Here is a 16,817-nt window from a genome sequence, read left to right on the forward strand (position 1 = left end):
TATTTTCATTCTGATCATACCAAAACCTAAATAGATTTTAGTATGCCTCTCTAATATTGTTTTTATATTCTTGCAGGTGCTACTAATAAGCCTCAGGAACTAGATGACGCGGTTCTTAGGAGATTGGGTAGTTTTATTTTCTTCTCTCTTACACAACAAGATGGGGAATTTTAATCAAGCTTTGCAATGACAACATAGTTGGTTAAAGGATCTGTGGTTCTGTTCTGTGTATCCAGTTGTTTAGGAGTTTCATTTGGTGTTGGTTGAGTTCCAGTTGCTTAAGAGTTTCTCTTTTATCTGCTGAAATTAATGGGTATAAATCATGAATGCATTTGTGCCTACTATATTTGTCTCTTCCTTTTTGTTCATAAACCCAGTACGAAAGAACTTTGCTTGCACTTTGTTAATTAAAGGCTTTTTGGTCTTATGCATTGCTTAATTAAACTATCAGAACATTCATTATTCTTTATAGTTATCATGCTTTGAACCATATTTAGCAGAGGATTCTGAGTTCTAAATTCTTAGAAACTCTCTCTCTCTCTCTCTCGTTTTACCTTTATTAGAAGTGCTTATGTTGTTTACGTGGACTCCACTTGTGCATATAGCCACAGACAGCGGATAATAAGTTGGATTGATGGCACATGACAGCTATCAGCTACATTTGACTTCACAACCAAGGGAGTTCTTCAGGTATCATCCATTTTCAATCGGTCTGAGATGTTTGACTCCCAACTGACTGCTACACCCACGTATGCACACATAAAATCTCTCTCTTGAGTGGACATCTACATTTGTTCTTGTTTTGACCATTGGATATGAGTCTTGGCCATTATAACCATTAGTATCCAGTAATTTATGCCAAGATTACAAACATTTTTGTTATGATTGTTTATTTCTATATAAGAAACTAAAATAGGCAACTATTACATGAAAATATCTTCTCATCTAAGCACATGAGTACCCCAAGTATGCTTGGTCATGTTATATTAGTTCATTTCTACAAGACTGGCATCTTAATTGAGATTTCCTTTTAACATGTTATGTTTGTTTCTCCCCTATTTTGGTGATAATCATGCATGCTTCTGTGTAGGAAGCTGTCAAGGGACAATTATGGAGATTATGTAATCCCCAAGGGAAGCCACCAGGTGTAATATAGTAGTACAGCTAGCTAGTTCCTATATTTAACTTGTGTCTAGTAGAAATTCTTCCTTCATTAAGAATGTGGACTTGTTTGCAGATTCAAATTAGTAGATATGGGCCATTTTGAACTGATGCTCATGATTAGGTTTGTGTACATGCACTATGCCAGAAAAGCAATCAGACGACAGAGGAGATCTGTCGTCTGATTAAAAAAATTTCTGTTGTCTAGTACGGTGCCGTCTCTTGGGGCATCAGACGACAGATTTCCTCTGTCGTCTTATTTATCAGACGACAGAAATTTGTTAGGTCTTCTGTTGTCTGATGAAATCGAGACATGAGGCTAGTGAATTCAAACGACAGATAAATGTGGTGTGAACTAGAAACAAATAACAGTTCCTTATAATTTCTGTGGTCTGAATGGACTTATAATAACAGTTAAGTGTTGTTTTATTCCAGTTCAATAACAGTTAACTGTCATTCGTATTCAGTTTAGAATACAATTATCTATCGTCTTTAGTCACCTAAGATAACACTTATATGTTGTTTTATATGCATTATAGTCACAGATAAGTGTACATTGAACTTAGTTAATACTATATTTATTTACCGTTTGAGTTTAGTCACAGATGACAGTTAAATGACGTTTAAAGGGAATACAAATAACAGTTGTATGTGGTTTTTATTAACTTATAGTAATAGTTATCTGTTGTGGCATATAACTTGGAATTACAATTAAGTGTGGTTTAAAAGTGGTTAAGGTTACATTTATCTATTGTTGTGGTTTATACTGTACAACAGTCAAATAAAGGTTGAAGAGCACATACAGGACAATTATTTGTTGCTTGAAGCTAATTTGAGCAACAGTTAAATGTTGTTTCATTTTGTTTAAGTGTCCAAATATGAACACATTTTTTCTTGTTTCTGTTGTTCTTTGATGCGTCCAACAACATCATTTTGTTGTTGCTTTCTATTCCAGATGTCATACACGTATCCCTGTTGTGCCATAATCATGTAAATCTGGGAACAACACAATGCATTCATCAAATATGAAATCCATTCACAAAAATACCAATATTTGATCAATCTGTTCCTGCAGCTATATATACATACATCCATCATGGAGCTAAACTTAATAAACATCAGTTCAATAACCCATAGCAGTTGGCATGATCAACAAATGTAACCCAAAAACCACTGATATCTCATACTAGCTACTGATCATAATTAAACTGTACTTGCAGGCCAAAAATAGATACTTAGACCAACTGCATAACTAGTTAATATGGGTTATAGATGATGCATGTCCAAAATTAGAATCTTCTCGACACACTAGCTTTGTTGAAATTGGCTGACATACTTTGCCCACTCGGCCCGGACCTAATCAATGTCTTTTTGTGTGTAGAAGTGATTTGCTTTCATTTCCCACTGCAAGTATAAAAAAAAATACAAGTTAATGTGAATGGATATGTTTCACAACCTTAATCAGAATTGGAAGGAGTTGATATATATATATATATATATATATATATATATATATATATATATATATACCTACCTTAGCACTCCACTGTTGATTTTTGTCCACCGTCAACATCCAATGACAACTAACATTAAAATGTTCAACTCAATACCCAAATTAATGAAGATAACATGCATTTATACTGTAGATATTAGGAGGTAATGATCATCATCATCATATATGTCTCTATTTCTCTTCTTCACAATTTTACGCTTTACTCCTTCCTATATTTATAAACAATAATATGCATCATTATTAGATAAAAATCACTACTACAAAAACATGATTTAAGGACATTGAAACCATGTCCTTAAATACATACAAGGACTCTTAAAAAAAGAGTCCTCTATCCGGGAGTCATCATAAGTCCGAAACAAGGATATTAGAAATGTGTCCTCTTTTCTATATGAGGACACAGTTTGTGTGTCCTTAAGGCTCTAAACATGGTGTCCTTGAATCCATAAGAGGACACCAAGAAAGTCTGTTCAATTACACAAACACAAAAGCTTTAACCCTTTCAGCAGATGCAACCAAAGCCAAGAACTCAAACCTTAATCAAAACAATAGCAACCGTTACCAACTTCAATCCAAAAAAAAGACAAATGAAATCAGAATGCATGCCAACAAAAGATTAAAAAATCACAAATTGTAAGATACTCAAAAGATTAACAGCTATGAATCTGGAGGAAAAAAAAAAAAAAAGAACTGCAATCCAAATTTCAAATACGTACCCATATCACTCTAAATGAAAGCTTTATCCTATAAGTTAAATTTCTTGAAAATTGTTGAAGTAGAACTGAAATTTTTGCTGAGATCGGAAGGCGTGTCTCAAAATTCAATATGATTAGATCAATTACTGACAAAAAGTGTTAATCAGATGTCATCAAAGATTGGACCTTGTTGTCTTAGATCCCAATTATGATTCTCAATTAGTTTAATAACATTGATTACACCACTGTCAACTTCAAGCTTCCTGAAGCTTTCCCCAACTTTAGAACAAAGTTCTATTAACTGTGTTAAGGGCTTAGCTGCCTGTGTTTTACTCCAACAGAATCTACACTTAACGAATCTAAATGCAACAATCTGTCTATTTAAAAACATCATGTAACTATTTTTGCAAAGAATATATAACAAAGAAGAAAAGAACGAATGATTCAGACAAATAATAAGAAGATTTGAAAGTTGAATCTCAATTCGATTACTGCTATGATTGTTGCTGCATTCTTAATATATTATCAAAGGGTAAAATTCAATAAAGACAACTGAAACAATTTCGTTATGAAACCCAAAGCATTATATCATATAGTTATAAATTCTAACTTGAGCTTAAAAACTGACAGAAAGCTAAAGATCAATTTGTGGTAACAGATTTTGGAGACCCTGCAAATCATGTTCCTACATACTGCTATCAGTCAATCAAAAGAAATAAAAAAAACTTAGAAAAACATCAAAATCGCATCCAAAATTAGTTAACCATTAATTCAATTGAAAACTGCAAACCAGAATTGATCTAGAAAAATCACAAATCAAGCAATGTTCTTACCTGTTTTCAAATTATAATTTGCTTATCCCAAACCTGCTTTGACCAAACCTGCATTAGAAAAAAAAATCATCCCTTAGTAAATAATAACAAACATAAATTAGATTAAAAACCAGATCTTTTTTTATTTCCTTCAGTTTGCTTTTTGTATCTAACAGTACGAAAAGAGTTTGGTTGTTCGAACTATTCAAAAAGTAGACCAAAGGCTACAAAATCAGAGTAAACTTCATATATAAACGATTGAATAATATGATAATTGAATCCCCTCCTGTATTTGATTCGATTTTGTTCTTACCCTAAACTTTTAATTAAGGAAAGAAAGAGACAACAGAAGCTTTGTTTTTAGACATAGTAAGAGCTGGGAAATTAAGTTCTATCAAGGCAAGGACATTCAATTTGTTATAATCAATGTTATCAATCAAACTCGTAATATCTAACTTTTCCAAAAGAAACAAAGATTGATTTGTCCTGTTGTCTTCTGTATCTTAGTGCTTGCCTGCTTGGACTTTTACAAACCTAGAAAACGAACAACATGAATTTGGGATCAATCGCTGTCAAGAAGATAATAATATAGCTAAAGTTAAACGAAATCCCTTTGGGTATATGAGCAAAAGATGGATAACAATGATATTGACGTTGATCTTACTTAGCTGGAAGCTTACCAAATTCTCACTGTTGCAAGGACCACAGCTGCACTCCAAGATCAAACGAAGGAATGAGAAATCAAGAGCAACTAATCTTAATATATTAAGATATACCAAAAAGCATGAGCTGGGTGGGAAACTAAAATAAATTTAGTTGTTATAGCAAGCTTTTTCTTTGGCTCTCCTAATATTCTTTGACCTGAATGATGTACATTTCTATTTTCGTTATCTTTCTCCATGTCTGCATCATAATCCTTATACGATAAAACTACGTAATAGAATAACTATCAAACTGAAATAAAGGGAATTTTCCTAAACAGACTGTGACACTGAGAGAAGCTCCCAACAGAAAAGCAGAACCAAAAGTTGCAATTTATCTTACTGTCACAATTTGGCAAACAGACTATGAATGAAACTAATCAGTTTCCCAAACGCAATGAATCAGAATTTATGCAATTCATAAAATGAAAAAGTCGATGAATTTAAATGATCGAGTGAATGTTCTTTGTAATAATTGAAATAAGGCAAATAGCTTGCAAGGACTTGCCTTAGAAATGAATTTGGAATAGGCTATCTACAGTGGTTTAATGTTACTCTAACTAAAAATATGATTTCATAGGTTACCGCAATTGATCACACAAAACCCAAAGCTGGTGAGTGTGCATCTGTTTGGTTTTTTCTCTTATGCAACCTGTTTCACGTCTTTGTTGAACCTTGCTTTAGTCCATAGATTTGCCCATTTTTTCATTGGAAATCAATTGATTACCTTCGTTATACTTAAACATCATTAAAGAAATTGATGAAAGATTTGATATTGTGAGAAATAAGAAGCATACCTTGAAACTGTTGCAGTTGGCTACCCAGATGTCAAAGTAGAAAACAAAGGGATCTGCGCAACATAAAAAGTAATATCAGTTGACAATTAAGAACAACTAATAATGGAATAGAAATTATCGTACATAAAAAGTTGAAAGAATAGCAGCAAAAAGAAATTTTCATTAAACATTAAACTTGTTTTGTTCTCTCAGATTGGTAATAGAAGCTGAGCTTCCGAGTTGTTGAAAAGTAAAAACATGTATTATCATTGAGAACGAAACCAAGAACAGGCAAATACTCACAGATCTTCTGCTTTCGTCTCTTCTATTCCTCTTTTCTCTCTGCTCTTTTCTTTCGCTTTTGTTGATCTTGATGGTCTTTTCTTTCTTCTCTCTTCTTTCCACGGCTCACATATCTTCCCCTTTCGTCCCTTCTATTTCTCTTCTCTCTCTGCTCCCTTCTTTCAATTTTGCTGATCTTGATGGAAGCCACTCAATCCCAACTCCCGATCATTATCCCTATCCAACACAGACCAGCTTGATAAATGAAATAAATGATCTGACTGATATGGTAGCCAATGGTATATACTACAAAACAACTATTATAAATTAAACTTGCACTTCTTTTCAGTCACCTGGAACTTTCATCAAATAGGTGGTGTGCATGTAAGGCCAAACACATCTATGATGTTCTCAACCATTTTAACTTCACCAAGGAGATCATTTGCCTCACATTTCAAATAATGCCTATCAATTCGAATCTCAGAAGTAACAAATGTTTGAAAGACAATGCGAGGTTAATGACTTCCTTGGCTTGATAATGAAAATGAATTTCTTTGAAAGAGGTAAAAATTGATAACCTGGATTGTTAGACAATAACCACTACATCTCTTTTAGTAGCTCAGACAAGGGAACCAAATGATTAAAGGCAAAAATTGATAACCTGGACTATTCAAAAGAAAAAAATGAGAACTTGATGTTGATAAAGGAATGTATTGGGTGAAGCTATATCGATAGGAATTCTATACCTTTGGCTTGAACATGACGTGCTCGTTCGAGACCCAGATCTATCCTCCAGCTATAAGAGGATTCAAAGAAGCAATTATCTGTTAAAACCAAGAGTACCCCATGAAAAATAAACAGTGTAATCCCCAACCATGAACCTATAAATCTGAGTACCCACCAATAATTAGGGAGATAATAGTACCTGAAAGTCTGCATCTTCTATAGTCCTGATTTTGGAGTTATTGACTCCTCAACCTTCTATCTGGGTTGATAGAACGAAATTAGGTCAGGAGAGCATAACACTGATAGAATGTCAGGAAACCAATTTGTTTTTCTTCTGTTGCGAAGAGCAAAGCAAAGTATTGAACACTGAAGGACCCTTCGGCCGTCACAGAGGAGGAGAAGAAAACGGAGAGGGAGAGAGATGGTGAGATACCTGGAGGCGGAGCCGCGGAGATGGGTTGCTGGTGGGGATTGAAAGACTGGAGTCGGTGGCCAGTGGGGCTTGAAAGGCTGGAGGCCCAGATCGGAGGCCGGAGATGGGTTGCTGGTTCTAGCCTTGCACTCTTACAGGTTGCCGAGTCGGGAGAACTCCAAGTCTCTAATCGAGTTGGCGAGGTCAGCGATGGGGGAGCAGAGATGGATCGCTGCCCGTCATCGATTCGTCAAGGAGAATAGGAGAGAAATCTGGGTGAGAGAGGACTGGGTTTCAGAAATTAGATTTGATTTGAGAGATGGCCGATTTTTGAGAGGTATAGAGTTTCTGTTGGTAAGAGAGTTTAGACAGAGAGGTAAAACGAAGTTGCTAGATTTTGTGTTATGTAAAAACAGACTTCAAATAAAAAAAGTCAAACTCACCTTATTCAAACAACAGAATTTCTTAGCTCTGTTGTCTGAATAGTTTTACATTCACTGGTCATCGATAGGGTTTGGGAATTTAGGAGGGAAAAGACTTATTCTTGTTGGAGGGAAATCTAAACGTTTTGCTAAGAAAATTTTCATTTTATCAGACGACACTTAAGTGTCGTCTGAGTCTGACCATATCTTCAAAATGAAACAAGTATGGTTTCTCATTGTATTCAGACAACACATTTAATTTATGTGTCGTCTGAGTTTAGTCTGAAACACTCAGACGACAGAAAATGACTATTCTGTCGTCTGAACTCTGTTGTCTGATAGCTTTTTTGGCATAGTGATGAGACAATGATGGATTAGTGGAAATTGCAATGAATGATTTTGGATGTGGATTTTATGGTTTCATGAACGGGTAATTTTAATTTCCAGATGCATGCATACCAATTGTAACAGGAGACTATTAATGTGTTATTTCAAATTGCAAGCTACAACAAAAGCACACTAAAATGTGTGGTTGCAGCTAAACAAAAACAACACAAAAATCAAATAGAAGTCTATTGTCTTTTTGGCATTGGGATGATAGAAAATTGTAGTCTAAAGGGCAAAACAACAACATAAGTTAGACTAAAGTATTGGCTAAAACGTATAATAACAACAAATAAGTGTGGTTGGAATCAATCACAGACAATATAAAAGACCTCATAAAAGACCTTTCACACAACACTTAAGTGTCGTATGTATGTACCCTAGAATGACACTTAATTGTCCTCTGATGAACTTTACGACCACATATAATTGTTGTTTAAAGTAAATTAGCACAACCTTTAAATGTTGTTGTATGAGAGAAGACACTACATACGAGTCTTCATATTTCTTATTTAAGGGCATTCAGACCACACAAATAAGTCTTGCAAATATGCTTCACACAATAGTATTTAAAAAATACTGTGGTTGTTTTGTTTATCAGACAATACAAAACTGTTGTTTGAATGCTTTTAAAGATACAGATCAAAATGTTTCCAAAATGCAAAACTCATCAGACAACACAAGACTTTTATTTTTTTATGTCGTCTGAAAAATCAGACGACAGAACTGTTCTGTCGTCTGAAGGCCTTTTTGGCATTGTGGTTGTAAGTGGGTATTTAGAAGAAAGTATAATACATATGGATCTATTCATACCTTTAAAGTTAGGCTAGTGGCCAAGGGCTTTAAGCAGAAAAAGGGAATAGATTACTTCGACACTTATGCACCAGTCGCTAGAATTACATCCATTAGAGTATTGTTTGCGATGGCATCATTATATCATTTACATGTACATCAAATGGATGTGAAAACTGCATTTTTGAATGGTGATTTGGATGAAGAAGTATACATGGAACAACCAGAAGGATTTGTTCTTCCTGGACATGAAAAGAAAGTATGTAAGTTAGTTAAGTCATTTTATGGTTTGAAACAAGCACCAAAACAATGGCATGAAAAATTTCATTTTGTCATTTTGTGATTTGGATTTAGACATAATAATGCTGATAAGTGCATATATTCTAAGTTCACAAATGACTATGGTGTCATTATATGCTTATATGTTGATGACCTACTCATATTTGGAACAAATATGAAAGGTGTAACTGATACTAAGGAGTACTTAAGATCAAAGTTCAAGATGAAGGACTTGAATGAAGTAGATACTATCTTAGGAATTAAGATAAAGAAGCATAATGGGGGTTATGCATTGTGTCAGTCACATTATATAGAGAAACTACTTCTTAAATTTAATCATTTACAAATTAAAGAAGCAACAACCCCTTATGAGCCTAATGACACTATACTTAGTAACTCTGGTAGATCAGTTGCACAACTTGAGTATGCCAGTGCAGTGGGAAGTTTAATGTATGCTACACACTGTACAAGGCCAGATATTGCATTTTCAATTTGCAAACTTTCTAGATACACTAATAACCCTGGTGTTGCTCATTGGAAAGCAATCAGTAGAATTTTTGGTTATTTGAAAAGAACCATAAAGTTAGGTGTTTCTTATTCTGAATTCCAAGCAGTACTGGAGGGATATTCAGATGCAAGTTGGATAACAAGTGCTAATGATAATAAATCTACATCGGATGGATTTTTACAATCGCTGGAGGAGCGATTTCTTGGGCTTCTAAGAAGCAAACATGTATAGCACATTCAACTATGGAATCTGAATTTATAGCTTTAGCTGCTACAGGTAAAAAAGCGGAATGGCTTAGAGATTTGTTATTGGAAATAGTGTTGTGGCCACAACCGATGCCATCCATTACTTTATACTGCGATAGTGAGTCTACATTGTCTAGAGCATATAGCAAGGTATACAATGGAATGTCTAGACATATTAGCTTGAGACATGAGTATATCCAACAATTGATAACAGATGGAATTATCAATATTACCTATGTTAAGTTGAATAATAATTTGGCGGATCCGTTTACAAAAGCACTCTCGAGAGATTTAGTAGTTAAATCATCTAGTGGAATGGGACTAAAACCTTTACCTAATTAAGTCACCAGTAATGGTAACCCAACTTTCTCTAGAACATCACTAGTTAAAAGTTTAATGGGTAATAACAAGTTACTGTATGTGATTATAGAAGCACTGAAAATTAATTACAGAGCCTATTCCAGGATGATCAGTGCAAAACTGCTATGTTGAGGAGGATGAGATAATTTCTCTTAATGAGGTTCATAGTTTATGTCTATAGTAGCAGGGACATGAGAAGAAACCTCACCTAGATGAACATAAGAAGTAGTGCCGCTTCTACCAAGAGTTGGGTTTTATCTTGTAAATGTTCATGAAACCGGGATGAAGCACAAGGCCATAATAGTGCTTAATTGGTGCGTAATTTGCTTTAAGGAAATTTAATATGATCATGTGTGTGGTAAATCTGGTATTAACATAAGAGGACTTGGTTTAAGTTGCAACCACCAAGGTTTTCGTTCATACTTTGACTTACTTACACTAATTGAAGGTTTAATTCGAAAGACGCCTTTCTTGTATGCATGATCATATATGTATGACTATAAGAAGAGTTGAACTGAGAGAATTATGTCAATTTCATATTTTATATATATTTTGAAATTGGGGAGGATTGTTGGAAATTTCAGTTATATATATAAAATATCTTACATAATTAATTGAAGAGGTATGATGGTTGAAAATATATATAATCAGATTTATGATTATAGAGAAAAGACAAGATAAAATTATGAAGAGGTACATACTTTATATTGAACAATTATGTTTAAATTGAAAGGGTGTCTTTGGCACCTCTTGATCTCTATATAAAGAGCAGTACATGCCACCAGTTTTAATCATCAAATCATTCTGCAATTAATTCCTCTCTTCTCCCTCTTCTTCTCTTATAATCATACAATTTCTTTCTAGCAGTCTCTAAGGGAATTCTTCGATTTTACTTATCACAGATTCCAAACTTTGTTGTATCGTGGAAGTGATTTGCCAAGAACCCTTTAACAAACTCATTGAGTGGGGGCAAATAACACTTTAAGGAAACGACTCAAGTCGTACCTCAAACTTATTCTTCTATTTTCCCTTTCTCCATTTTTCTATATCCATAAATATATCTCCCTTAAATATTCTATTTTCTATATACCCCAATATTTTCTCTTCATCCTGACATGCCACAATTTATGTGCTTTATCAAGCTATGTTATTTTAAAAAATAATAAAAAATTCAATTAGTACAAATATAAACGCCATTATGAAGGGTCATCTATTATAAAGTAATATTTTTAATTACAAAGTATCTCACCGAAACACAGTTATAATTACATCATTATTTATCAAGTAATTATTTTAATTATAACTAAAAGCAATTACTACAATTATAACGATATTATAATTACTACATTATTTATCAAGTAATATTTAACTATAATGTATCAACAAGTTAAATGATTTATCAACAAATACATATCTCATCAATCGCATTCGAACCGCTCTTGTACCAATTACGAGCTTGCCTTAATGCACAATGCCACTCAAAGAGTTCAATCTTCAAAATTTTCCACCTTCCCTGCAAAGAGGAAGATGATCGGCCCTTTCCACTCCCATTTGCGGCAAAGTGTCGCTTCATGGCCCCCATAGGTTGATTTTTTTTCTAATTTGTGCCCACAGTTGGATTTTGGCTTACAGCTTTCCAAGACTTGCACAATTGAACATCTTCCTCATTCGTCAATCTCCTCCCGGATTCGGTATTTTCATCTTTACTTTGATCTCCCCCTTGTCTGGCCACTGGACGTGTGTTTCCCTTTTGTTTGGCCATATCGGATATAAACAAATTTGGAAGATGAGAGCTATATGAAGAGGAGGAAAGTGTAACTATGAAATATAATTTTTTGGGTGTGAGATGTAAAAAAAATGGTAGGTATTTATAGAGAAATTTTTAGAATTTTTTTTCTTACTGTTTTGTTACCGTTTGATTTAATAATTAATATACATATATATTAATTGGTTGCCGTCAGATCTGCATGTTAATTGAAACTCATGGCTGAGATTACTTGACCGTTGGCTACAAAATTTGAAATGCTCCAACGGTCATCTGCCACGTCACTCAGTTCGGCCCTATAATTGGTGCTACTGGACAAAATCACGTTCTTCGGTCAATTATGCCGCTATGTGACAAGAATCTCGGCAACACGCGCGCGTCCTTCTCTCCACCGAAGCCCTGACGTCAGCCACGATCGTTTTGGGCCGTGCTGGCAGCCGGTCAAGCTTAGGTCAAGAATATAGTCACGGGCCTCGCCTTTTTTTTGGACTTGGTTAGGAAAAGCCAAAGTTTGGTTGGTCACTCTGAGGCCGATGGAGGCATGTTTTTCTTCTTGCTGGTCACCACGTCACTAATCCCTGCTAGAGACCGGTCAAGAACAGATCGGTGGACATGCTCTTAGATTTTAATAGGATTAGTCAATATTGTACTACGAACCACCTAAACCACATGTGATATATAGGACTAGACAATAATCAGTTCAGAAAATAGCGACATGGAACTAAAATATTTTAGTCCCGCCGGGTTGAGATAGAGACAACATAGAATTTTCGTTTCTATAGAATGGAGAGTGGGTTCATGATCATGCTAGCTAACTAGTCTTAATTTAAAGCTCGAAGACATTTACAGAATTAACATGTGAACTAGTTTTGAGTTTAAAAGAGAAATGGGATCCTCAATATGGCTGCTTCTTTTCTTCATCGTTCATATAACCTTACACCACCTTGTTGCTCCCACCATAGCCCAAAATGACGTCTTATGCACTTCGGAAGCTGAATTTTGCTGGAGATGTGCCGATTTCGGCAATTACATTAATGGCAGCATCTTCCAACAAAACCTCATCAGCCTCCTCTCCTCCTTTTCCAACACTTCCCAAAACCAAGACAACTATGGCTTTCAAAACTCTTCTCTCGGACAAGGATCCAACAAAGTTAATGCCATAGCATTGTGTAGAGGAGACCTCGGACTCGAAGACTGTCGTAGCTGTCTCAACTACTCCACTCAGAGTCTCATGCGAAACTGTTCATATAAAACGGAAGCAATCTTATGGGCAGAGCCTTGCATGGTACGGTACTCTCAAGACTTAATATTTGGTATTGAGGACGAGGATCCTGTTGGGTATCTGCCCAGCCCGAATAACGCGTCAAATGAGCAAGCATTCAGGCTGGTGCTGAACCCCTTGTTGGAAATTTTAAGTGACAAAGCTGCTTCGGGGGATTCTCGTAAAAAATATGCAGCAGGACATGCAACTGTTCTGGGATACGAAACGATATATGCACATGCGCAGTGCACTCCGGACATAGACAAAGTCAATTGCAGTAATTGCCTTAAGAATTGCATCTCTGCTCTTCCAGCATGTTGCAGTGGAAAGTCAGGAGCAAGAGTTCTTAAACCAAGTTGTAATATACGGTTTGAGAACAATCTTTTCTATATGTCTACAGCCGATTCACAAGTAAATATTCCAGCTCCAGCTACTCCAGCGACTCCGGAAACTCCATCTCCACCTGAGCGAGGTACACACACACACATAATATTATGTTCGTATATTTATATTATGTATATGTCAGGAGACCATCTTATATTAGAAAAAGTACATTTATCCTCACTCCAGTAACCAGTACACAAGGTGCCCTCAAAATTATGTCGTGAAGTGACCCCTATTCCCCCTACTGATTTTATGCAGGAAAGAAGAGTAACACAAAAATAAATATCATCATCATAATTGTGGTTGTGATTGCTTTTGTCACTATGCTTCTCGGTGGCATATGCATTTTCTTAAGAGTCAAGCAGCCAAGGGTAAAACTTGATGGTAAGTTGAACTGTCTAGACATGTATTTGTCTTAGTCTGGTGCTTTTAGACGATGTTTATTATTATTTAAGTTGTACCTTTTTCAGATGATACTTTGGAAGAAATTAGTCTCGTGGAATCGTTACAATATGACTTTGAAGATATTAGATCAGCAACAGATGACTTTTCTGATGAAAATAAGCTTGGACAAGGTGGATTTGGAGTTGTTTACAAGGTAAAAAAACTTTGCTTTACTTTTTCAATTACAATTGTGCTTTTGCTAATTTGTTAACCTTTGAAGTGGTAAAAACTATTTTTGTTGTGGACACTATGTGCTAAGAAAGACTATTTTCTCAAATATTTGTCTTTTTTAATCATTTTTTTCCATTCATTTTATAAACTTACTTTCAGGGTAGGCTATATAACGGACGATATATAGCTGTGAAAAGACTCTCCAAGAGTTCTGAACAGGGTGATCGTGAATTTAAAAATGAAGTCACGTTAGTTGCTCAACTTCAACACCGAAACTTAGTAAGACTCTTAGGCTTTTGCTTGAAAGGAGAGGAAAGGCTCCTCATTTACGAATATATACCTAATACAAGTCTTGATCATTTCATTTTTGGTACGGTAACCTCTACCTCCTTAATATTTTTGATACTTATAATTTCATTTAGATTTTATATGTGGTAGATAAGAGTAAGTTACACAACAATTAACATATGCACACATAACATATGTTCTAACAAAATTGTTTTCAGACGCAACCAATCATGTAATTTTGGATTGGGAAACACGTTACAAAATCATAGGAGGAATTGTACGTGGTCTTCTTTATCTCCATGAAGATTCTCGACTTCGAATTATTCACCGTGATCTCAAAGCCAGCAACATTTTGTTAGATGAAGATATGAACCCTAAAATTGCAGACTTTGGTATGGCAAGATTGTTTGTGATGGATCAAACTCAAGGAGATACAAAGACCATCGTTGGGACCTAGTAAGTAAACTTGACACTCTAACTTACAGTTTACGCTTCTACGAACCAAAATACTTGCATTTCTAATTTGGATGTAACTATACAGTGGATACATGGCACCTGAATATGCAAGTCATGGACGCTTTTCTGTCAAGTCAGATGTCTTCAGTTTTGGTGTGTTAGTTCTTGAAATAATTACTGGCAAGAAGAGTGGTAGTTTTCATAATGGTGAAAATGAAGACGATTTGTTAAGCTATGTGAGTAAGAATATATAATCAACTCTTGTTACATTACTTCTCTAATTCTCCCTAGAGCCTGCAACTAACTTGCATAATTTTTTCTTAAATATTTTGTAATTTTTTATAGGTATGGAGAAATTGGAGGGATGATACAATTCCAAATATCATAGATCCCCTGTTAACAACAAGCTCAAGATATGACATAATAAGATGCATCCACATTGGTTTATTATGTGTCCAAGAAAATGTGAATGACAGACCAACCATGACTTCAGTTGTTTCCATGCTTAACAGTCATTCTCTCACACTCTCAACACCTTCACGACCTCCATATTATTGGCATTATAACACTGATTCAGAAACATCAGGGTCGGGATTTAGACTTACAGAGACATCTTATAAATCCGGAAGCTCTGTGCCAAGAAGAGTGGTTTCTGATATTACTGAAGTATATCCACGCTAGGGGCCCAAGTATTTTAATTTACTACCATTAATGGAGATCCTTTATTTATTTAAGTAAACGTTTGAGCTTGATGGTTCCATCAAAATCAATAGTGTTGCAGAAAGTCTGTGTATGTACGTAACAGTTGAGGTTGAGGTCAAATGGTTAGTTTGATGCCGTTTATCTTATGTGGTTTTCTCTATTATTGAAATAAATGAGCAATTTGAATTTCTAGTTACTGGTTGTTTGGTAACTAGGCCATTTTGTTTATTGTACTGCTTTCTATTTCCGTCTCTGTAGCTTGTCTCTATTTTATTGGTTTGTTGTTTTGCTTCTTGTATTCTCTAGCTCTTCTGAATCCATTGACTAGAACAAGTGAAAAGCACACTACAAACTCAATGGGGTTGGTCTAGTAGAAGCATGCTAGGCTGCAAGTGGGGCGGACGCTGCAGGGTTTTTCCTGGTAATAGGAGGTCTCTAGTTCGAACCCTAACTTGTGAAAAACATCTCTTGGGGAGAGGCCATATCCAAGTTGCTCTCGGCCTCGGAGTGGTAACTCACTCAGCCACCATTTTTGTAATAAAAAAAGAAGAGAAAAAGCACACTACCGAAAAATAAAAAACCATTAAGAGCAGACAAAACAAGCTAGTCAGGAAATTGACTGGAACTTGGGGATGTAGATCAAATGAGCAAGTCACCAAACTTGGAGAGGAACTGCAGAAGAATAACACAAGGAAGAAAGATGAGAGGTTAGGGCTTGGATTTACAAAATCACATTTTGCAGGTGATTAACCGAGGAAAATATAAAAGAAAAACAACCCAATCTTTGAAGAAGAAGAACTGAAGCACTAATGTTAACCTTTTTATCAAACGGAAATTAAGATTAGTGAATGTGAGCTTCTATTCGTATCTCCAAAATTGATATTTAGACCTCCAACTTACTTTTACAAATAACCAATATGCTATCTACACGTCCCTAATTTTCCCATAATACCCATCATCCAATAATATCAATAGAAAATTATTCATAAGTGTCATTTTGACACTTTAATTAGCCGGAAGGCCACTTAACAATTTTTTGTCATCATAAGGCACTTGAGAACTCAAATCTTCCCCTCCCCGACGATTTTACCCTTTTACCTAAGAAACCCAACCGTACCACGAAGCCAATTACAGATCAACAACTCTCTCTCTCTCTCTCTCTCTCTCTCTCTCTCTCTCTCTCTCTCTCTCTCTCTCTCTCTCTCTCTCTCTCTCTCTCTCACACACACACACACACACACAGCGTTCAATTCCAAAACCTAGACACGAATTCGACTT

General features: G+C 35.3%; 1 protein-coding gene and 1 long non-coding RNA gene across 2 annotated transcripts; one reads left to right on the top strand and one right to left on the bottom strand.

Annotated features, from left to right (window-relative positions):
• Positions 1-2,163: 2,163 nt before the first annotated feature.
• LOC112164849 lies at positions 2,164-6,764 on the bottom strand. Its single transcript, XR_002922537.2, has 9 exons — positions 6,687-6,764; positions 6,294-6,601; positions 5,962-6,177; positions 5,680-5,732; positions 4,862-4,889; positions 4,638-4,715; positions 4,203-4,250; positions 2,696-2,744; positions 2,164-2,565 (listed from the first exon to the last, which is right to left on the bottom strand). It is a non-coding gene; the product is annotated as an uncharacterized LOC112164849 (long non-coding RNA).
• A 5,875-nt stretch (positions 6,765-12,639) lies between these two features.
• LOC112164847 (cysteine-rich receptor-like protein kinase 29) lies at positions 12,640-15,735 on the top strand. Its single transcript, XM_024301171.2, has 7 exons — positions 12,640-13,566; positions 13,737-13,862; positions 13,949-14,076; positions 14,253-14,463; positions 14,600-14,837; positions 14,923-15,073; positions 15,183-15,735. The coding sequence occupies exons 1-7, from the start codon at positions 12,720-12,722 to the stop codon at positions 15,516-15,518; spliced, it is 2,037 nt and encodes a 678-aa protein (XP_024156939.1). The 5' UTR covers positions 12,640-12,719; the 3' UTR covers positions 15,519-15,735.
• Positions 15,736-16,817: the final 1,082 nt, after the last annotated feature.

The sequence above is a fragment of the Rosa chinensis genome, chromosome 5 (genome assembly GCF_002994745.2).
Source record: "Rosa chinensis cultivar Old Blush chromosome 5, RchiOBHm-V2, whole genome shotgun sequence".
Classification (NCBI taxonomy): domain Eukaryota; kingdom Viridiplantae; phylum Streptophyta; class Magnoliopsida; order Rosales; family Rosaceae; genus Rosa; species Rosa chinensis.

What these genes read in the sequence shown, in the direction of transcription:
- LOC112164847 (XM_024301171.2), top strand. Translation starts at nt 12,720, where the DNA reads ATGGGATCCTCAATATGGCTGCTTCTTTTCTTCATCGTTCATATAACC. An exon ending in AAGACCATCGTTGGGACCTA is followed by an intron (nt 14,838 to 14,922) that starts GTAAGTAAACTT and finishes GTAACTATACAG; the next exon opens with TGGATACATGGCACCTGAAT. An exon ending in AAGACGATTTGTTAAGCTAT is followed by an intron (nt 15,074 to 15,182) that starts GTGAGTAAGAAT and finishes AATTTTTTATAG; the next exon opens with GTATGGAGAAATTGGAGGGA.